This window comes from Haliotis rubra, unplaced genomic scaffold (assembly GCF_003918875.1).
Source record: "Haliotis rubra isolate DU_JTF1 unplaced genomic scaffold, ASM391887v1 Scf53, whole genome shotgun sequence".
In the NCBI taxonomy this organism is placed as follows: domain Eukaryota; kingdom Metazoa; phylum Mollusca; class Gastropoda; order Lepetellida; family Haliotidae; genus Haliotis; species Haliotis rubra.
The window spans coordinates 584,060-608,381 of record NW_025767224.1 but is presented as its reverse complement, the minus strand read 5'-3'; the positions used below and the strand labels follow the sequence as shown (position 1 = coordinate 608,381).

The window sequence follows — 24,322 nt, the reverse complement described above, 5'->3', positions numbered from 1 at the left end:
AACATATGTATTGTTGTCATTGTCAGCATTGATTCAGTTCACTCACTGCACATGTGTGGACGCGCCGATCATAGATGCTTGATCGGGTTTAGATCAAGCGGTTTGGAAGACCAGGAAGAACATTGACGTTTTCACTGGCACCTGTTACAGAGCTGTGTGGGGTCGAGCGTCGTCGTGTGTAAATAGCTCCCTCTGGTGGTTAAGATTTGGGAGGAGCCGAGATCGCAGGATTTGGTCGATGTAGCGATTTGCTGTAAGATTACCTTGAACCACCACTAGCTTTGATCTACCCGTGTAAGACATGGCTCTTCACACCATGAGGCTATCTCCACCAAATCTGTCCACCTTTCGAACGCAGTTCGGCACAAAACGTTCGTATTGACGTCGATAGACATGTTGTCTCCCATCGCTTCGTTGCAGGACAAAACGCAATTCATTGCTGAAAATGAACCCCTCGTCGCCAGTTCCCCAGGTTCCATGCCTGTACCCTGTTGCACCAATGGAAACGTTGTTGTCGGTGTAATCGTGTCTGGACAGGTCCAACTTTAGGTCGATATGCTCGAATTCCGACTTCTCTCACACGATTTCTGATGGTTTGGTCGGAAATTCATCGAAGACCAGACACCTGCCCTGCAGTGTCCGTTGCTGTAGCAAATCGGTGACGTAGGTGAAACACCCGGATGAATCGGTCCTGAGCAGGAGTGGTCACTCTTGGTCCTCCACTTCTGTGACGATCTGGGGTCGAATTGAAGCGGGTATATCAATCTATAATCGAAATATGGTGCTGTGGGGGACGTTGAAGTGTCTTGCAACGGCAGACGTGGACTCCCCTGCTTCCAAACGTCCAATGACGATATTTCGGTCAGTAGCATTCAATCTTGGCATTTTTTTAATCTTCCTTTATGTCGTAAATTTCGTAATGAAAGATGAATATGGTGTGGCTTTTCATAATCGATGTGTCCACCCACTGGCACGTGCATTGCAAAACCTTTTCTGCATGCACTTTTCATTTTTATAAAACTTTTAACAAACACATTCTGGGATGCGTTTGCGCGCAATACACAACAACCACGACATGATGAGGATTCAAACATAGCATTGTCTTAATGACGATTGCTCTAAAATATATCGAAATGGACTGCTGAAAACGCCTGTGCGTTTCCATTTTTAAGAGTGTATTATTAACATGGGGTAGATAAACGAGGTTTAGAAATATTACTCACGTTATATGATATTGTATATTGTAAATATTACAGTCAAACCGACAACATTCCATCATCTGAAACCTGCTATCCGTCCCATTGATAACGAGCATCTGACACATCCGGGACCAGTATCTTGTATTATGCTAGTCAGGTAGAGTAAAGCTAACAGATCTAAGGGGTATTACATACAATCTGAATTTACGGCTATGTTTATATTTCACGTTGATCAAATCACGCGAGTATGACACACGTTCATTTGTTATATGCTCACAACTCGTCATCCATTATACACCTTTATCATCAATGCTTCGGTCAAACTAAATGATATAATTCTGTCGAGATAGCGAAACTGATGTTCATTGTAACAACTGTATCATCAGTGAACCGGTATTTTACAGCGATTACAGGTGATAGCTAGAATGGGTATACAAAACGGACGACAGACAGTCATAAATCACACTGTGTCTGACTAATAAACTCATCGTATATTCACTCAGGTTTTGTGCTGCTATGTGTATTGGTTGTGCACAATGGTACCCCTGTCAAGCGAGTGAATATTATTTCAACTGTAACAGGACGACACATGGAACAGCTGCAGTGACTGTAACAAATGCATCGTTAATATAAATGCATTCTCACACCCAAGCGTCACGACTCATCCCTTGTCAGATCTAGCCACCCAAAGCTATAGATACAGCTGGCTACCTCGCCGTACTTCAGTCTGCCGCATCCAGTCCAAGATGAACGTATACCTGGTAGTCCTGACTGTTGGGGTGAGCGCCGCCCTACTCCTCATGTCCCTTCCCCGAGTGGAGGGATTAAGGTGTGTCGGATGCAGTTCGGTGAGGGTCAGATGTAAGCCCCTCCCCAGTTCCTGCCAAGCTACTCGAGCGCCATGTGGGTGCTGCAACATCTGTGCAGGGAAAGCTGGTCAGCAGTGCTCCTTTTTTAAACCGTATGTTTCACTTTGATTGTTTTCTTAAACGGCAGAAGTTTCTTTCTTCCGATCCAATTTTTTACACTATGACCGCTTTGGAGATTTTCCTCCAAAAACACCATAAGAGCGTTGGTTGTCTAAGATGCTGCAGGTCACCTATACTATATGTGGTTATAACCCTGAAATTATACATCTAACACTGATAGAATGTAAGGATAGGACATAACGCAAAAACACTCATAATAATTAAGGTATTACCACTGATGATATATAACGTTATAACACTGATCAATGTTATCTGAGATTGTAAAACTGATATTCTACGCGGGTAAGACACTGATACTATATGACGTTGTTACGTGTTGAGTCCAAAGTTGAAACCAAAACATTAATAGGTAATATATATATAATAAGCTTAGATGATTGCATTTGATGATTGCAGAAGCGTATTAAATTTTTGGATTGTTGGATATGTATAAAATTGTAAAGGGATGTGCAGACGCCGCAATGCTTAATATTTATTACAACTGAGCAAGAAATGATATTCATCTTCTATATACGGCAGTTTACAGATATTACATAATCTGTCATTTCTAGCCTCTCCAATATACCTGCCAGTTTCTATTCGTGGTTTATGAGACCCCGATCTAAACTGAGCAAGAGCACTTCTATGTTTAAAATAGCTAATTGTGAAGATATACGATTCAACACCGAACATAGGTTTAAACAACGAGTATCCAAATGTTTTTGTGCCTTGTATTTGTGCAGAATGCCAGTCTTGTTGATCATAAACTTTGAGTCTACCCCGAAATTCATTTATAAATAGCGATTCACTTCGAACCATCTGTTCTTGCCAAACAAATCCAAATCCATATTCTTCTAATGTACGCTTTATCCTAGATGCCCAGCTCTTGCAACCATTACTTTCCATTTGTACAAGCATATTATAACATTTCTTTACATAACGCTCATTTTTAATATTTTACACCAATACTTAATAGCCCTTTTGATGGTATAAATATACAATGGATATCTTCCACATTCGCCTCGCACAACGTGCGCTGAAACAGAGGATTTAATTCCAAGAAATCGTTTACAAGCTGCTACATGTATAACTTCTGTTTCGTTAACAACATTCAGTCCCCATATTTCTGCACCATATAATATAATTGGGCAAACTTTGGTGTCGAAAATCTTAAAGAACAAGTCAAAAGGTAATGGCTTAAACCGAGATTTAAAAATACCAAAAAAACATTGTTTGGCCTGCAGACATACATTTTCTATGTGGTTGGTCCACACAAATGACCTACTGAATAATATACCTTGATATTTGTACCAGGAAACACATTCTATTTTGTACACCATTATAGAACCATTTTTCATACTTCGACAGTCTTACACCTTTTGTGAAAAATATTACCTTTGTTTTTTTCCATATTTACAATTCTCAGAACAAAATATCTTTAGGACATCACATCTTTTCTGTAGACAAAAACTGTATCGGGATAAACACAACATCATCAGCAAATAAAAGAAGAAATTACTGTACAAGTTCAGGATGAAGCTGAATTCCTGGTACGCAACATGCTTCGATTTCATAAGCTAGTTCATTGATAAGAATGGGAAATAGAAGAGGGCTTAGGATACACCCTTGTCGCAAACCCAATGGACAATCAAAACATGTTGATAAATTATTGTTAAATTTGACACACGCTTTAACACTTGCATAGAGGGCTTGGATTGATTTTAGCATTTTACTGCTTACTCCTCTTAGCCTTAATATATTCCACAGTTTTGCCCTATTCACAAAGTCAAATGCTTTGGAAAAGTCTATGAAACATGCATACAATTTACCCCTCTCTTTTGGGAGATAGCGTTCAATAACGGATTGTAGGATAAAATGTTATCAATATACTGTAACCTTTGCGAAACCCCGCTTGCGATTCAACGATTTTTTCATAGCAAGAGCACCAGTCTAATATTCAGAATGTGTATGTACAGCTTGCTGAAGATACTTGTAATTGATATACCTCTGTAATTGTTAATTACTCTAGTGCCCCCTTTCTTATGTATAGGAACAATAAGGCCCATACACCACGATTCTGGAAAATATGCTCGATGAAACAGAACATTGAATAACAGCTGCATATAGGGAACTAAAATATCCTGTGAGGATTTAAATAATTCTGCTTTGATATGATCAGGCCCAGCACTCTTAGATGATTTTAGTTCAGTAATCGCTGCACAGATCTCATCTCTTGTAATAGGAGCGTCAAGTATACTAGGGCTGTCTTGAACTATCTTTTCTTCAATATCATGATCAAGAGAATGTAATTCGACATTAAATGTATTTGTATGCTGAAATATGTTTTTGAAATGCGTATACCACGAGTCCATCGTTATGTGAAGAAAGCCTGCACAAGGTGTCCCAGAACAATTTTGAGTTATTCAGATTTGCAAGTAATTCATCTTTTACAGATCCGTAGTAATCTCTTTTTTTTAGATTTTAAAGTACAATTGGACATACATTCGTAGCGATGCTACATCGTTAAAATGCCTAAAACATCCCAAAAGTTTGTCTTTCTCATGTCATAGAAATGTGCACTCTTTGTCAAACCAATTTTAAATCCTGTGTTACGTTACCATCCTCGCGTGGAGTGGCGTGTATACCACGTGACTGAAACGTACATCGTACAGGTAAATGATCACACTCTGACCTCGTAACGACATCGAATTCGTGACACCATGTGAATAAAGAACTTGAAGTGATAATATAGTCAATGGCACTTGTACCCACTGCTGAACAAAAGTATATTCACCCACACCTGCATCTGAACCACATCTTCCATTCATGATAATGAGATTGAAGTAAATACAGAGCTGTAGCAATGAACGCCAGTATTTGTTTATCACCATGTCACGCGAATGTCGTCATATATTACGGGTATCGTGTATATATGAGCAATGGTCTAACCAACATGACTTGAAATATCATGTAAAATGTAATCCAACTCTATACCTGTTCTTGCATTAAAATCCACACCTAGCGGTACATCTACATTGCCCAGCTGTTAAATTATGTCAAGTAATGATTCTTGAAAAATACGTATTCCACACTTAGTGGGCTTGTTGTTATACCATGAAGATCTTTCTGGGTGTTTGTACACACAAGCCATAAGTATATCCTTATTTGTAGAGAGCATAGCTTTATCAAACACTAACAATATTGCATTCTCAGTACATTTGTGTAACTTAATGAAGTTTTGTATACTCTTTCTAACTAACACTAGAATGCCGCCTGATAGTCTTCCTGCATTGGATAGTTTCACTGCTGGAACACTATAACGCACATACTCAGGGAAATCATCTTCAAGAGAAGTATGATCATGCCAGGGCTCAGTGAGTCCCACAAGGTCATGGTGTGCTAGGAAGGATAAGAAGACATTATCACACACCTTAGAATACAGTCCATTAATGTTCCAAAAAATGACACTAATACAAGATTCCGCCTGGGCGGGGCCACGCCCCTATCCGTTATCATTCTGACCACCCTTCCTTTGTCGGTGGGCTCGTAGTCGAGGGCGAGTGTTTGTATCGCTCATTATTACCCACGTTGTCAACGTATGGGTAGTTGCATACTAATCTCGTACGTCACACGAGTGTCGTATCGCGTTGACCTGTGTCGTAACGACTTGACCTGAGATTCTAACGATTTGATTGGATAACCGATGACCTCTCAATTAGGTCACATTCTGACGTAACTATTTTTTCATTCATAAAAACACGTGAATTCATTCATTCTACAACTTAAATGCATTGTGGGAATGCAAACATTGCGATCGTTGCCGTGTCGCTGTTTAATTGTGAGTCGAACTGAGACATTATATCCGTCGAAAAACATAAACGCAATGTTTCCACCAGTGATGTTAGCCGAATGAAGCAACTGCAAACCAAGAAACGGGGTGCTACGGAGTAGTTTACTGTAGGAGGCGATGACAACTGACATGCATCGTGACGTCGGTTACCAAGGCAGTGACGTCTTACAGTGTTACATTATGCAAATATTGTACTACAGTACAAAACTCTTCCGCAAACCTCTTTATGAAACCGGTTTCGGTTTGAAGCCATAAAAATAACAAAAAATACGCTATTTTGTCAATTTAATGCATGTAAGACGTGGGTAATAAATAAAATACCACACTCGGTCTCATTACATACGAATTATACGAAACGAGTGTCCTTCCTATGATATCTGACCGAGCGAAAGCGACCATAGGAAGGGCACGAGTTTCGTATAATTCGTATGTAATGAGACCGAATGTAGTATTCTCTATGTCCGTCCGACAGCCTATCTGGCTGGCTAGCAGATGATTCATCAGCGTCATTGATGATAAGCTTGCCGTTGGAGTCCCCATACCCAATACATTTCAGTTTATGTCTCAGACTGACCGCCCATGACTTATCCCTGGGTACATAAACTTCACTATCATGGGTCTGGGTGATCTTTTACCTGTTGAGCCCAGGCGATGTGCAGCTACGATAGTATCAGTGTGAGTGGTGAGTCCTCTTATCCGGCAGTGTCGTTGAGTATATCGCAAACATACTTCTTACATACGAGGGAAGTCTCATTCTCCTTCTCTGACACACCGTTGATGATTGCGTTATTTCTTCTGCTGTACTGCTCCTGTCTGTCAATTTCACTAGTAAGCGCGTCAATCTGCTGTAGTAGGCCTGTTCTATTGTCGGGGTTTAACAACTCGGTTACGTCTTCCAGGCGATCTAGGCGGTTAGCAACTTCAACAATGTCACATTGTATTATGTCCTGCTGATGCTGAATATTGTTTATATCTCGTTGCACCTCAGCTAGGGTCGTGTTAATTCTCCGTGTCTCCATCTTTAGTTCATATATTTCTTTCTTCATGTCAGTCTTAAATTATTTTAATTCTGATAATATATCCTTTTGAATAACCATCACTGTCCTTCACCTGTAGGCCCTGGTTTAAGTTCAACATCTCCACATAATGCAACATGACTGGTCCACACTGACAATTGCAGAATGTTACCCACTTGTTGTCTCACATTTTCGAGGTTACTACAATGGACATATTCAGTATACACAAGTCTGATAAAAAGGGTGCTTATATCAGCAGAGCATATCTGACAAACTGTGTTTCCAACACACACAATACTGAGCAGAACACACATGGTAACAAAAAGTCCACTGCTCCACGTCGTTGATCCATTGTAATGGCTGACGACTCGTCCCCCACCGTGTGAGGCAGGTTGAACGAAACATCCAATCCGTGCTCTCCAAACTGTAGAAATGCCAATTTTGCTGACTTGGTATGTTTACACCATACACATACATCTGGGCAGTATACTGACCCTGGTTAATACAGAAACATGTTAATATTCTTAAAACCTCAGACAACAAACACTGCCCGACTTTCTCACTCAAGGGAGGTACTATAATGATACAATATAAGATTAAAACAATGATACAATATAAAGGTTAAAACAATGATACAATATAACGTTGAAACAATGATACAATATATGGTTAAAACAATGATACAATATAAGGTTTTATATTCCTTCGTCGGGCAGTTAATGGAAGACCTCGGGCTTCTGCAAATGATAATGCCCTCAAAAATAGCCTTACCGTTATTATTGCTAAAATACATGGAATCTGTGTTGAAAAGAAAACGGAAACAATGAAGGAATTTGACTGTAAGTTTACTCAAAACCAACTTCTGACGGGGTTGACTGCCCGAAATGCAATTACGTCATCGAACAATTCAAGTGACGTCACAACAGAAAGTGATGATTTCGACCTTGGCCTTTGACAAGACCACAGCCTGCAACATGTCAAACTGTGTCAGTGTTCGGTTTTGATCAAGCAACAACGGTAGTAGTGCAATTGTTAAGGTTAGCACCAGAAAGAAAGCCATTATTACCGCTATTTAAAGCGGGAATTCGGGTTGCTTTGACTTGTTTGACATAGAATATCTGCCAATCCAAAGCCAATGACGAATGAACCGTAAGCCCACGCACCCACTATGACGTCACTTGACAACAGAACTGATAGTGGCCCGTCGTTAAGGTTGAGCGGTCCAATATCATTTGCAGCGGCCCGCAAATATTTGATAATGGGAGGGCCGTTTCATGATAATTCCATATACTGTAGCTATAATACAATATAAGGTTAAAACAATGATACACATAAGGTTGAAACAATGATACACTATACGGTTAAAACAATGATACACTATAAGGTTGAAACAATGATACAATATAAGGTTAAAACAATGATACAATATAAGGTTAAAACAGTGATACAATATAAGGTTAAAACAATGATACAATATAAGGTAAAAGCAATGATACAATATAAGGTTAAAACAGTGATACAATATAAGGTTAAAACAATGATACAATATAAGGTATAAGCAATGATACAATATAAGGTTAAAACAATGATATAACGGTAATGCTATTTTTGAGGGCATTATCATTTGCAGAAGCCCATGGTCTTCCATTAACTGCCCGACGAAGGAGGGCAGTTGAAAAAAAAACTGCGATGATAATACCCTCAAATAGCATTACCGTTATTATTGCTAAAATACATGGAATTTGTGTTGAAAAGCAAAAGGAAACAATGAAGGAATTTGACTGTGAGTTTACTCAAAACCAACCTCTGACGGGGTTGACTGACCGAATGCAATAACGTCATCGAACAATTCAAGTGACGTCACAACAGAAAGTGACGATATTCGACCTTGGCCTTTGACAAGACCATAGCCTGCAACATGTCAAACTATGTCAGTGTTCGGTCTTGGTCCAACAACAGCGTTAATAGTGCAATTGTTAAGGTTAGCACCAGCAAGAAAGCCAATATCACTGCTATTTAAAGCGGGAATTCGGGTTGCTTTGACTTGTTTGACACAGAACATCTGCCAGCCCAAAGCCAATGTCGAATGAACCGACGCACCCACTAATGGGAGGGCCGTTTCATGTTAATTCCATGTGTTTTAGCTATAATACAATATAAGGTTAAAGCAATGATACAATACAAGGTTAAAACAATAATACAATATCAAGGTTGAGACAATGATACAATATAAGGTTAAAACAATGATACAATATAAGTTGAGACACTGATGCTATATAAGGTTAAAACAATGATACAATATAAGGTTAAAGCAATGATACAATATAAGTTGAGACACTGATGCTATATAAGGTTAAAACAATGATACAATATAAGGTTAAAACAATGATACAATATATAAGTTGAGACAATGATACAATATAAGGTTAAAACAATGATACAATATAAGGTTAAAGCAATGATACAATATAAGTTGAGACACTGATGCTATATAAGGTTAAAACAATGATACAATATAAGGTTAAAACAATGATACAATATAAGGTTGATATGATACAATATAAGGTTAAAGCAATGATACAATATAAGTTGAGACAATGATACAATATAAGGTTGAAACAATGATACAATATAAGGTTAAAACAATGATACAATATAAGGTTGAAACAATAATACAATATAAGGTTGAAACAATGATACAATATAAGGTTAAAACAATGATACAATATAAGTTGAGACAATGATACAATATAAGGTTAAAACAATGATACAATATAAGGTTAAAGCAATGATACAATATAAGTTGAGACACTGATGCTATATAAGGTTAAAACAATGATACAATATAAGGTTAAAGCAATGATACAATATAAGTTGAGACACTGATGCTGTATAAGGTTAAAACAATGATACAATATAAGGTTAAAACAATGATACAATATAAGTTGAGACAATGATACAATATAAGGTTAAAACAATGATACAATATAAGTTGAGACACTGATACAATATAAGGTTAAAACAATAATACAATATAAGGTTGAAACAATGATACAATATAAGGTTAAGACAGTGATACAATATAAGGTTAAAACAATGATACAACATAAGGTTAAAGCAATGATACAATATAAGGTTAAGACAGTGATACAATAAAAGGTTAAAACAATGATAAAATATAAAGGTTAAAACAATAATACAATATAAGGTTGAAACAATGATACAATATAAGTTGAGACAATGATACAATATATGGTTAAAGCAATGATACAATATAAGTTGAGACACTGATGCTATATAAGGTTAAAACAATGATACAATATAAGGTTAAAGCAATGATACAATATAAGTTGAGACACTGATACTATATAAGGTTAAAACAATGATACAATATAAGTTGAGACACTGATACTATATAGTAACACTTATATAGTGTACCCTGGGTTCATCGATACCAAATAAATAAATAAATAAATACTGTCAAGCAAGATTACTCATCCAAATAACTCATCTGTGAAAGAGTTTCTGTAAATTTGTCGAATGATTGAATGTAATTATCTCGGAAGGACTATGGCAAGATGATGTCATCTCTCTGAATACACAATGCCATTTAGAAAATGGTCCAATGCAACATATGTTATATTTGGGATTACACTTTCTTAGATTCTAGTACTTTTGTTGGGTTGAGTCCCATCCGTGATTTGAACCCACATCCTCAGAGTCAGGTACCTAATTGCCAGCACACAAAGTCAGACGCTTCCACAAGCGGGTTAGGCATCTGACTTTTCAGTCACCTCCTCATGTTGGCAATCAAGCATGGAATTGTCTTCCATGAAATCATCGAAATCCTTTTCCTCATGGAGTGCCTGCGTCAAATTTTATACAGGATGGTCTCCTGCCCAAACTTGGTGTCCAAGATAGCCCCAAAGATGTTCGATATCAGGAGTTCACATCGGGTCTCTGTGCAGGCAATGGTAATGTTTCTATAGCATTGGTCTGCACATAGGCGACGATGGACAGAGAACGGCTAGGTCGAGCATTGTCATCCATAAATATCCAACGACTGGAAGAGGGATTGTTATCAACATGTGGCATAGCAGCAGTACCCATTACTTCCTGGACGTTGACTATTGAGCGTTTCAGCGACTTTAATGACATAGAAAGTGATACGAACCAGTCACACACAATCACCGAGCCACCAGCAAAGCGTTCAGCTGCATAGATCATCCACAGGTGAAGTGCCTTGCTACGACGTCTCCATCACGACAACTACTGTCGGTAACGTGCAAAAGATAGAACAGTTTCCTCAGACCAACAACCCGCAGCCTCCTTCTTGTGGTACTGGTGGAGAGCCGGACTCCCACTCTTCAGGCCGTCTGAGCGGCCCGTAGCCTCCTCCTGATAGTACTGGTGGAGAGCCAGACTCCCACACTTCAGTACGTCTGAGCAGCCCGCAGTCTCCTCCTGATGGTACTGGTGGAGAGCCGGACTCCCATACTTCATGACGTCTGAGCAGCCGATAGCCTCCTTCTGATGGTACTGGTGGAGAGCCGGACTCCAACACTTCATGATGTCTGAGCAGCCCGCAGTCTCCTTCTGGTGGTACTGGTGGAGAGCAGGACTCCCACTCTTCAGAGGTCTGAGCAGCCGGCAGCCTCCTTCCGATGGTACCGGTGGAGAGCCGGACTCCCACTCTACAGGACGTCTGAGCAGCCCGTAGCCTCCTTCTGGTGGTACTGGTGAAGAGCTGGACTACTACACTTCATGACGTCTGAGCAGCCTGCAGTCTCCTCCTGATGATCCTGGTGGAGAGCCGGACTCCCACACTTCAGTACGTCTGAGCAGCCCGCAGTCTCCTCCTGATGGTACTGGTGGAGAGCCGGACTGCCATACTTCAGGACGTCTGAGCAGCCCATAGCCTCCTTCTCATGGTACTGGTGGAGAGCCGGATTCCCACTCTTCATGACGTCTGAGCAGCCCGCAGTCTCCTTCTGATGGTACTGGTGGAGAGACGGACTCCCACTCTTCAGGACGTCTGAGCAGCCAGCAGCCTCCTTCTGATGGTACTGGTGGAGAGTAGTACTCTCTCTCTTCAGGACGTGTGAGCAGCCAGCAGCCTCCTTCTGATGGTACTTTTGGAGGGCCGGACTCCCACTCTTCAGGACGTCTGAGCAGCCCGCAGCCTCCTTCTGATGATACTGGTGGAGAGCTGGACTCCCACTCTTCATGACGTCTGGGTAGCCCACAGCCTCCTTCTGGTGGTACTGGTGAAGAACCAGACTCCCACTCTACAGGACGTGTGAGCAGCCCGCATTCTCCTCCAATGGTACTGGTGAGAGCTGGACTCCAACACTTCAGGACGTCTGAACAGCCCGCAGCCTCCTTCTGGTGGTACTGGTGGAGAGACGGACTCCCACACTTCAGGACGTCTGAGCAGCCCGTAGTTTCCTTCTGATGGTACTGGTGGAGAGCTGGACTCCCACACTTCAGGACGTCTGAGCAGCCCGCAGCCTCCTTCTGGTGGTACTGGTGGAGAGCCAGACTCCCACTCTTCAGGACGTCTGAGCAGCCCGCAGTCTCCTTCTGATGGTACTGGTGGACAGCTGGACTGCCACACTTCAGGACGTCTGAGCAGCCCGCAGTCTCCTTCTGGTGGTACTGGTGGAGAGCCGGACTCCCTCACTTCAGGACGTCTGAGCAGCCCGCAGCCTCCTTCTGATGGTACTGGTGGAGAGCCGGACTCCCACTCTTCAGGACGTCTGAGCAGCCCGCAGCCTCCTTCTGATGGTACTGGTGGAGAGCTGGACTCCCACTCTTCATGACGTCTGGGTAGCCCACAGCCTCCTTCTGGTGGTACTGGTGAAGAACCAGACTCCCACTCTACAGGACGTGTGAGCAGCCCGCATTCTCCTCCAAGGTACTGGTGCTGGAGGACTCCTGAGTGAGTACTGGTGGAGGAGACACTTCAGGCCCAGCCCGCAGCCTCCCTTCTGGTGGTACTGGTGGAGAGCTGGACTCCAACACTTCAGGACGTCTGAGCAGCCCGCAGCCTCCTTCTGGTGGTACTGGTGGAGAGCGGACTCCCACACTTCAGGATGTCTGAGCAGCCCGTAGTTTCCTTCTGATGGTACTGGTGGAGAGCTGGACTCCCGCTCTTCATGACGTCTGAGCAGCCCACAGCCTCCTTCTTGTGGTACTGGTGAAGAGCCAGACTTCCACTCTACAGGACGTCTGAGCAGCCCGCAGTCTCCTCTGATGGTACTGGTGGACAGCTGCACTGCCACACTTCTGGACGTCTGAGCAGCCCGCAGTCTCCTTCTGGTGGTACTGGTGGAGAGCCGGACTCCCACACTTCAGGATGTTTGAGCAGCCCGCAGTCTCCTTCTGGTGGTACTGGTGGAGAGACGGACTCCCACTCTTCAGAGGTCTGAGCAGCCGGCAGCCTCCTTCCGATGGTACTGGTGGAGAGCCGGACTCCCACTCTACAGGACGTCTGAGCAGCCCGTAGCCTCCTTCTGATGGTACTGGTGGAGAGCTTGACTCCCACACTTCAGGATGTCTGAACAGCCCGTAGCCTCCTTCTGATGGTACTGGTGGACAGCTGCACTGCCACACTTCAGGACGTCTGAGCAGCCTGCAGCCTCCTTCTGGTGGTACTGGTGGAGAGTCGGACTCCAACACTTCAGTACGTCTGAGCAGGCTGCAATCTCCTTCTGATGGTACTTGTGGAGAGTCGGATTCCCACTCTTCAGGACGTCTGATCAGCCCGCAGTCTCTTCCTGATGGTACTGGTGGAGAGCCAGACTCCCACTCCTCAGGACGTCTGAGCAGCCTGCATTCTCCTTCTGATGGTACTGGTGGAGAGCCAGACTCCCACTCCTCAGGACGTCTGAGCAGCCTGCATTCTCCTCCAATGGTACTGGTGAGAGCTGGACTCCCACACTTCAGTACGTCTGAGCAGGCTGCAATCTCCTTCTGCCTTCTGATGGTACTGATGGAGAGCCAGACTCCCACTCCTCAGAACGTCTGAGCAGCCAGCAGCCTCCTTCTGATGGTACTTTAGGAGGGCCGGACTCCCACTCTACAGGACGTGTGAGCAGCCCGCATTCTCCTCTGATGGTACTGGTGGAGAGCTGGACTCCCACACTTCAGGACGTCTGAGCAGCCCGCAGCCCTCCTTCTGATGGTAGCCTCCCTTCTGGTACTGGTGGTGGTGGAGCTGGACTCCTGATGGCAGCACTCTTACATGAGCTGAACTCCCAGCCTTCATGCCGTGTGGGCAGCCCGCAGTCTCCTTCTGATGGTACTGGTGGAGAGTAGGACTCCCACTCTTCAGGACGTCTGATCAGCCCGCAATCTCCTCCTGATGGTGCTGGTGGAGAGCCGGACTCCCACAGCTCAGGACGTCTGAGCAGCCCGTAGCCTCCTTCTGATGGTACTGGTGGAGAGTCGGATTCCCACTCTTCATGACGTCTGAGCAGCACGCATGCTCCTTCTGATGGAACTGGAGGAGAGATGGACCCCCACTCTTCACTGCGTCTTGCCAGACGAATTAGGACTCAGTCATCACCGTTTGGGGTGTTCTTCGGTCTTGGACGGTTGACCGGTGTCCACGTGCTTACCCACATGTCGACTGAGAAGCATGTGGTTAACATTCAACACAGATGCTGCTACATCCCTGCACGCCAATAACTTGCAATCGTGTATTTTCAATAACTTGCCATCGTCTGGCATATCAAGTAAACGTCGTCTAATAAATCAGCTGAGAGTGATTAAGTGAGTGAGTTTAGTTTTACGCCTCACTCAGCAAATCCAGGTATATGGCCGCGGTCTGTAAATAATCGATTCTGGACCAGACAATCCAGTGATCAACACCAATGAACATCGAACTACGCAATTGGGATACGATGAGCCTGACCACCCGATCCCGTTAGTCGCCTTTTACGACAAGCATGGGTTACTGAAGATCAATTCTAACCCGGATCTTCACGGGTATATCAGCTCAGAAAACTGAAGTGCACAAAATTTATATCCGTGCTTGGCACCTTCGCAGCACGTGAACATACAACCCATAGCTTTTGAGATATTGTGTGATGAACGTGCTTTACGTGTGAATCCCAGTATGTTTGGAAATGATCGCCTGTATTAACCAAAATGTATATACATGTCCTTGGATTCAGTTAATGCTTAATTAATGACCACGTGTATATATTCTGTCCGCTGGAAACAAACCATGTGACGATTTATTGTTGTTCCCGGATACACACTGTTTGAAATGTGTCACTGCTCTGAGCGAGGTGACGGCAACATCTGCTACCACTTCACTCATGTGTTAAATCACAAAAGGTTATTACTCGTTCTACAACCCTCAGTGTGGCATCCTCGAAAAAAGAAAACGTGTCCTCTGGCAATGATTGTCCTGATGTGAGCATGGCAACTTGAGTGAGTTAAGTGTCACAGTAGTTTATGAAGCGTATCTATTAGTCAAGCACGCTGAATCTTCTGTATAGAAATAGTGAATGTGTCTGTTTGATGTAGGGGAAATTCACGAATTAATGAAGGTCTTGGTATGTCATTTGTTTACACCTATCAAGCCTCACAGTCCCGGCTAAGACCCGGCGTTCTCTGTGATAATTAGGATGTTTACAATGTTCGAGAGGAAACCCCACACTGCTGGAAAAAAAACCTCTGACAAGCCGATCAACGCGAGCGGGCCCTGAGTAGGATACAGATGGGAGGATCGTATCCCAGTTGCGTAGATCGATGCCCATTATGTCAGTCATTGGATTGTTTGGTCCAGACTTGATTATTTACAGACAGCCGTCATACAGCTGGAATATTGATGAGTATGGCGTTAAAAAACAAACAAACAAACAAAACAGATCGGAGCCATGAATGTCTACAGTCGCAGAACTGTGGTTGCTCCTTTGCTGCTGCAACAAACCTGATGCACTGTTGACGTGTATCATCGTATTCGACACTTACAACATCCTTTAGCCAACCGACAAGAACTGATCCAGTCCCTACGAGAAGAATGGCGACGTATCCCATGTGACGTCATCAGACGACGATCTTTTTCTGTGCGCCGGAGAGATTATGGGATTCCTGCTCTTGACATGTCAATAGCGGTTGTTGGCTGGTTGATTGATTGTTGTTTAACGCCGCACTCAGCCATATTCCAACTATATGGCGGCGGTCTGTAAATAATCGAGTCTGGACCAGACAATCCAGTGATCAACATCATCAGCATCGATCTACGCAATTGGGAACCGATGACATGTGTCAACCAAGTCAGTGAGCCTAACCACTGATCCCGTTAGTCGCCTCTTACGACAAGCATGGGTTACTGAAGATCAATTTTAACCCGGATCTTCACGGGTTTATCGGTGGTTTTGTGACAATTCACTTAAATGTTGATTTCGTTGATCTTATCAATACAGTTTACTTCATGTATCTATTATGCATCAGATTATTAGGGCTCCTTGCCACAAGGTAGGAGACCTATTGGAGTCGTTAATGTTTTTATTATTTATTATTCCGCCGTATTTTGTACCAGCCCTACAAAAAACACCGCTGGACAGAATCGTTTGAAAAAAATTACCATGGTGCCGACAGTCCTGAAGTCGTTTCTGCAAAAATCTCAAGCCTCCAGGCCCAATAGCAAAGGGGAGATAATTCAAAATTAATTCAAAATTTTCAATTTCCAAAGCAATAATCTCCGAAACTACAAGTCCGATGACTACCAAATTTCTGGAGCAGGTCTGGAATCCGATTACCTTCAATTTCAACTGAGGATCCATGGGGCTACGAGGCACCGTTTGGCCGCCATATTGGATTTAAGGAAATTTCACGTTTTTGACGGGTAGGCATTTCTGCAATCCATAACTCTGAATGTATGATGTCAAGAACTTTGCACATTTGCACATATAGAGTATATACCTCAAATATGAACATCCTCGAGCTACGTTGCGATATCTTGATTAGTTACGGATATCTAGATTTTTGGTTTTGTTGTTTATTTTTTTATTAAACTGTATCTTTAAAGAATCGCAGCGTCATTACTATTTCAACTACGCAGCTAGAATCTGGCAGCATGCAATAACTTGATGCGCTGAACGGTTTTTGTTCTTTGGTGCATGTCAAAATGTGAATCGTTTGGCGGCCATATTGGATTTCGGCCCATTCTGGTGACACTAATCTAGAAACAGCTTAGCTGCTCCGATTCTGCACAAAAAGACATGAAAATTGGTACAATGCATAAACGTACAATGTTTAACATTCTGTGTTCTTAGATGCTTATCAAAAACGGCGTCGTTTGGCGGCCATATTGGATTGAATCTTACACACATGAATTTACAAAAACAATCACAGCGTCATTACTATTTCACCTACGCAGCTAGAATCTGGCAGCATGCAGTGACTTCATGTGACTATGCATTGTGTTCATATACTGTTTCCATCGTATTACAGACTTTAAGTTTGACACCCGCCCTCAGGCTTGTTTTGCTGACCTGTAACCGTAGAAAATAAATAGTCCTCAAAATTTTCTTCGGCGTTTATTAGGCATATAAAATACTTTGTGGACGGATACTTTGAACCAAAATGTCTCACCAGATTTAACATATCTAGTACCTGACGTATATTTTTGCTGATGAAATTGCAAAATCTTGTTATTGAAACAGAAATAGTTGCTATTTATTCTGTTGGTCTCATTTCAAGAAATTACAATTAAATTCATTTTGGTTATAGTGCTAATGTAATGAACATTCAGCTGGAACTGGTATGAATATTTTAAGTCAAATTTACACCAAAGTGATTACAGTGAATGATGTCTATCTAACTGGACTGGTTCGATGTTTGAGCTGGTGGAGTGGAATTTCCAAGATTCATCACAAGCTCGATAACAATTTAAGTATATCAACAAATTCCAGGGTAATTTTCCTACATGTTCTTGAAGTTAGATCACTGGAAACGTTTGTTCTGGGTATTTTGAGAAACAGATTTGTTTTGATTAATGTTATGTGAATCACAGTGTGAATCTTGCACCTTTGTTCGCTAAGCTTACCAAATTGTCGGGTTTTTGGGTGTGTTATTTTGACGGTTTGAACAGATTGTTCTGTCATGACATTTCTTTTTTACCCCAAGACACCAAATGATATTCTTAACTTCAGATTCAAGTATGGAAGATTTCTATAAACTAATCTAAACTTACAGGACGCTAAGTACTCTCACTTCAAAAACTTTCAAATAGAAGGAAAACATTGTCATAATTGTCGGTGATGTCATTTATTCAGTTAAAGCAAATAAATAATTTGCAACCTGAAACCAGTATGCTAATTCAGTTGAAGTTATATTAAGTCAGCATCTGTTTCCGAAGCCACAAGTATCATTATCCAAACCATACCACACAATGCTTTGTATCTAACCCTCGACCATAAGAATTTACAGCTAATGGCTGAAGTATTTATCATTACTCACAGTGACACGATCCATACTAACTGTAGCCATTAATACTGTAACAAGTACGTGACAGATACAAATGGCTAGATTGTATTACGACAGAGGAGCCCCCATCGTTGCTTATTTAACAATTGTAACCAATCAGTGAAGAGTGTTGTTGAGGGAGTCGATACCATGTGTAACCATATCTACAATGGAGGGGGCGTGATTAACGTCATCGTTGATTCAGACCCACGATGGCACATGGCACAGCTGCCATGGCTAAACCACATCGTACATTAATAGATTCTCACACCCAAGCGTCACACCTCATCCCTTGTCAGATCTAGTCACCCAGGGCTATAGATGCAGCTGGCTACCTCGCCGTACTTCAGTCTGCCGCATCCAGTCCAAGATGAACGTATACCTGGTAGTCCTGACTGTGGGGGTGTGCACCGCCCTACTCCTCATGTCCCTTCCCCGAGTGGAGGGATTGACCTGTGTCCCATGCAGTTTTGTGAGGGTCAGGTGTAAGCCCCTCCCCAGTTCCTGCCAAGCTACTCCAGCGCCATGTGGGTGCTGCAAGATCTGTGCAAAGAAGGCTGATCAGCAGTGCTCCTATTTTAAACAGCATGTTTCACTTTTATTGTTTGCTTGAACGGCAGAAGTTTCAGACTTACCTTGCCAGCTTTTGCTACTGTGATCACTTCGGGGATCATAAGCGCTCTGGTCGTCTGAGACGCTGAAATACTTTTGGGATTTCCGTAAAGTATAAGGGCTCTGGTCGTCTGAGACGCTCAAATACTTCAGGGATTGCCTTGAAGCATAAGGGCTCAGGTCGTCTGAGACGCTGTAATACTTCGGGGATTTCTGTGAAGCATAACGGCTCTGGTCGTCTGAGACGCTGAAATACTTCAGGGATTCCCGTAAAGCATATGGGGTCTGGTCGTCTGAGACGCTAAAAATAGTTCAGGGATTCCCGTAAAGCATAAGGGCTCTGGTCGTCTGAGACGCTAAAAATACTTCAGGGATTCCCGTAAAGCATAAGGGCTCTGGTGGTCGGAGACGCTGAAATACTTCAGGGATTCCCGTAAAGCATAAGGGGTCTGGTAGTCTGAGACGCTAAAAATACTTCTGGGATTCCCATAAAGCATAAGGGCTCTGGTCGTCTGAGACGCTAAAAATACTTCAGGGATTCCCGTAAAGCATAAGGGCTCTGGTCGTCTGAGACGCTAAAAATACTTCAGGGATTCCCGTAAAGCATAAGGGCTCTGGTCGTCTGAGACGCTGAAATACTTCAGGGATTCCCGTAAATCATAAGGGCTCTGGTCGTCTGAGACGCTTAAAAAACTTCAGGGATTCCCGTAAAGCATAAGGGCTCAGGTCGTCTGAGATGTTGAAATACTTCAGGGATTCCCGTAAATCATAAGGGCTCTGGTCGTCTGAGACGCTGAAATACTTCGGGGATTCCAGTAAAGCATATGGGGTCTTGTCGTCTGAGACGCTTAAAATACTGCAGGTATTCCCGTAAAGCATAAGGGCTCTAGTCGTCTGAGACGCTGAAATACTTAACTAACTACCTTGCCTGGCGTAGGGCATAAAGGGGATAGACATGGAACTTATCAGGGGTGCGGTATTCATTTGTAACTTCCAGTGGGTATCTCAGTATGCAAACCCTTCATCACCTACCATTAGTCAGGTCGAATACAGACAATATCCGACATGATACATCTATTCGGTTATGGAGAAATGAAACGGGACACTTAACTGATATTGGCTATATTCTGAAACTTTACTCATTCCGTCAACGTTTTCGTTTTAGGTGCGAGCAAGGACTGGTCTGCAAGTCAAAAAAACGGTATTGGTGGTTTGGAAAAAGCATTTGCCAAACGCCAGTGAGTATCAGTGCATCTTTCCGTTATCTTTTGAGGCTAAAAGTAAGACAAAAGCAGGGTGTCCTCCCTGTAGTCAAAAGACAACCCCTTTTTGATAAGAAACGCTTCCTTTAAACATACCTATGAGACGCCAACATTAGACATGTGAATTTAGACGTTCATCTGACGCCCATATTAGACAAGTTCATTAGAAACCGACATTAGACAAGCTCATCTGACACCCACATTAGACAAGCTCATCAAACGCCCACATTAGACAAGTCCATGAGACACACACATTAGACAAGTTTATGTGACGCTCTCATTAGACAAGTACATTAAAACCCACATTCATCTAACGCCCACAATAGACGAGTATATCTGACGCCCATATTAGTTCATTAGAAACCCACATTAGACAAGTTCATCAAACGCCCACATTAGACAAGTTCATCACACACTCACATTAGACAAGTTCATCAGACACTCACATTATACAAGTTCATCAAACGCGCATACTACATTGGACAAGTCTATCAGACGCTCACATTCGACAAGTTGATCTGAAGCTCACATTAGACATGTCCATCAGAAGCTCTCATTAGACAAGTTCATCAGACGCTCACATTAGACAAGTTCATCTCATCCTCACAATCGACAAATTCATCTCACGTTCACATTCGACAAGTTGATCTGAAGCTCCCATTAGACAAGTCCATCAGATGCCCACATTAAAAGGCTCATATCAGACGCCCACGTTCGACAAGTTCATCTGACGCTCACATAAGACAAGTGGAGAAACTCCAACAACATGCGGCATGTAAGCATTGGAAGTGTGTGCAAACAACTTAAGATATCAAACGTTTCACTTATCCCTGGAAGATGTCGCCACCACATGTCCAACATCCACCTCTCCACCTGATCACCAAACCTGGTCTGTAGAGTCCCCCTTACATGGAATCACCCTGTTCCTAGATGACATAAACACTGGCTTTATTCCCTGTTCCATAGATGACATAAACACTTGCTTTATTCCCTGTTCCATAGATGACATAAACACTTGCTGTATTCCCTGTTCCACAGATGACATAAACACTTGCTGTATTCCCTGTTCCACAGATGACATAAACACTGGCTTTATTCCCTGTTCCACAGATGACATAAACACTGGCTTTATTCCCTGTTCCACAGATGACATAAACACTGGCTTTATTCCCTGTTCCACAGATGACATAAACACTGGCTTTATTCCCTGTTCCAGATGACATAAACACTGGCTTTATTCCCTGTTCCAGATCACATAAACACTGGCTTTATTCCCTGTTTCATAGATGACATAAACACTTGCTGTATTCCCTATTGCAGATGAAGGGCTAGGCCTGGAGCTCCGGCCGCAATTGTCCACCTCTCCGTACATACGGGAGCTGCACGAAGAATAAATAAGTTCTTTACCGCAAAACTCTACTGTTAGTTCTTATTTAAGCGCCTTAGAGTGATGTAGCTGCACATCAAATAGGCGCTATATAAATTTGTACATTATTATTATTTTATTTACAACAATGACCTTGAATCCTATATAAAGCGACACCTTAGGTAGGTTCTACCAACTTGTGATGCGAGTGTTTTGTAAATGTATGATTAGCATCAGAAAAACACACAGTCACGCGCACAATTCAATCACAAACGAGAGTTATTCTCAACCAAAGCAGTGAATAGCCTAGTTGCTGCTGAATTGCTGTGCGCAGAGTTCGGTCTCTTCTACGTACAAAAATTCGCAGATCCCGGGCTGGTCGAATGTCTCAACATACATGTGTACTAATTTCGATGTAGATTTATAAAAAACGCATATGAAGCTGTCTACAAAGCATACCATGGGAATGTTAATTCCTCTGTAATACTGGCCCATAATTTAGAAAATCCATACCCCGAACCTTGTGATTGAACATTCTAATGAATTAATTAATGAATATATTGATGAGGAGTGTACGGGCGGATGGGTTCAATGAGATGTCATACTTCCGCTAAACAGAGTTGCGTCCCTTGAACATGTCACCGCTCGTAAATTTATCAGTATGCGTCAAACAATCATTGCTTCCATCTTAGCGTTAAAGGGTTTAATGACCTGCGTAATTACCTTAGTAACCTTTACAATGCACAGGGGCCTACAGATCTCTTTATCAAATTGTTAACTCAAATTAAAGTAACCCCCAAAATAGTAAATGTATTTGTGCTGTAATTAGAACCATGTATTTTAGACGCCAATTATTTCTGTGATTTTATGATAGTGTCTCATAAGCCAAAAAATGGCTGTTTAAGAGTTTTTACTTATGCAATAATCATGATTTTATACTGTATTCTTAACTTGTGACACTCTATTTCTGTCTGTCTGATGTGACTTGCGCCACTATAGGGATTTATCCCGTACTACCCAAACACCCCTAGAGCGAAATTTTCAAAGCGAAGTTAAACCACTCAGTCAATGACTCACTTATTCAAACAATGATATTGATATCATAATTAGTGAACACTATCCTTTCGTATTAGATTGTGAACTTTCAAACCAAATTGAATACACGAGATCCAGCTAATCCGCAGCGTGACCCTCGTCGAAACCTGACATATCTTCCACACAATCAAGGTAGTCTAGTGGTAAAAGCGTTCGCTCGTAACGCCTTAGAACATGGATCGAATCCCATTATGGATAATGTGTCAGGCCCATTTCTGGCCTCCCTCGCCGTGATATTGCTGGAACATTGCTTACAACGGCGTATAACTAAAGATCAATTCTAACCCGGATCTTCACGGGTAAATCAGCTCAGAAAACTGAAGTGCACAAAATTTATATCCGCGCTTGGTACCTTCGCAGCACGTGAACATACAACCCATAGCTTTTGAGATATTGTGTGATGAACGTGCTTTACGTGTGAATCCCAGCATGTTTGGAAATGATCGCCTGTATTAACCCAAATGTATATACATGTCCTTGGATTCAGTTAATGCTTAATTAATGACCACGTGTATATATTCTGTCCGCTGGAAACAAACCATGTGACGATTTATTGTTGTTCCCGGATACAAACTGTTTGAAATGTGTCACTGCTCTGAGCGAGATGACGGCAACATCTGCTACCACTTCACTCATGTGTTAAATCACAAAAGGTTATTACTCGTTCTACAACCCTCGTGGCATCCTCGAAAAAAAGAAAACGTGTCCTCTGGCAATGATTGTCCTGATGTGAGCTTGGCAACTTGAGTGAGTTAAGTGTCACAGTAGTTTATGAAGCGTATCTATTAGTCAAGCACGCTGAATCTTCTGTAAAGAAATAGTGAATGTGTCTGTTTGATGTAGGGCAAATTCACGAATTATTGAAGATCTTGGTATGTCATTTGTTTAAACCCATCAAGCCTCACAGTCCCGGCTTAGTCCCGGCGTTCTCTGTGATAATTCGAATGTTTACATGTTCGAGAAGAAACCTCACACTGCTGGAAAAAAACCTCTGACATGCCGATCAACGCGAGCGGTCCCTGGGTGGGATACAGATGGGAGGATCGTATCCCAGTTGCGTAGATCGATGCTCATTATGTCAGTCATTTGATTGTTTGGTCCAGACTTGATTATTTACAGACAGCCGTCATACAGCTGGAATATTGATGAGTGTGGCGTTAAAAAACAAACAAACAAACAAGACAGATCGGAGCCATTAATGTCTACAGTCGCAGAACTGTGATTGCTCCTTTGCTGCTGCAGCTAACCTGATGCACTGTTGGCGTGTATCATCGTATTCGACACTTACCACATCCTTTAGCCAACCGACAAGGACTGATCCAGTCCCTACGAGAAGAATGGCGACGTATCCCATGTGACGTCATCAGACGACGATCTTTTTCTGTGCGCCGGAGAGATTATGGGATCCCTGTTCTTGACATGTCAATATCGGTTGTTGGTTGGTTGATTGATTGTTGTTTTACGCCGCAC

At 42.4% G+C, this 24,322-nt stretch overlaps 1 protein-coding gene across 3 annotated transcripts in view; it reads left to right on the top strand.

The window, feature by feature from the left end:
* Positions 1-1,873: 1,873 nt before the first annotated feature.
* LOC124252951 (perlustrin-like protein) overlaps positions 1,874-24,322 on the top strand; it is a 28,437-nt gene continuing 5,988 nt past the window's right edge. Inside the window, exons 1-3 of one of the 3 annotated variants that reach the window (XM_046686643.1) lie at positions 1,874-2,160; positions 20,295-20,367; positions 21,712-21,805. In XM_046686643.1, the coding sequence (XP_046542599.1) occupies positions 1,946-2,160; positions 20,295-20,367; positions 21,712-21,723 (300 nt within the window). In that variant the 5' untranslated portion in view covers positions 1,874-1,945 and the 3' untranslated portion in view covers positions 21,724-21,805. Of the gene's footprint in view, positions 2,161-18,833; positions 19,103-20,294; positions 20,368-21,711; positions 21,806-24,322 lie in introns of those variants that run through there. The other 2 variants (XM_046686642.1, XM_046686641.1) reach the window with 2 other exon arrangements.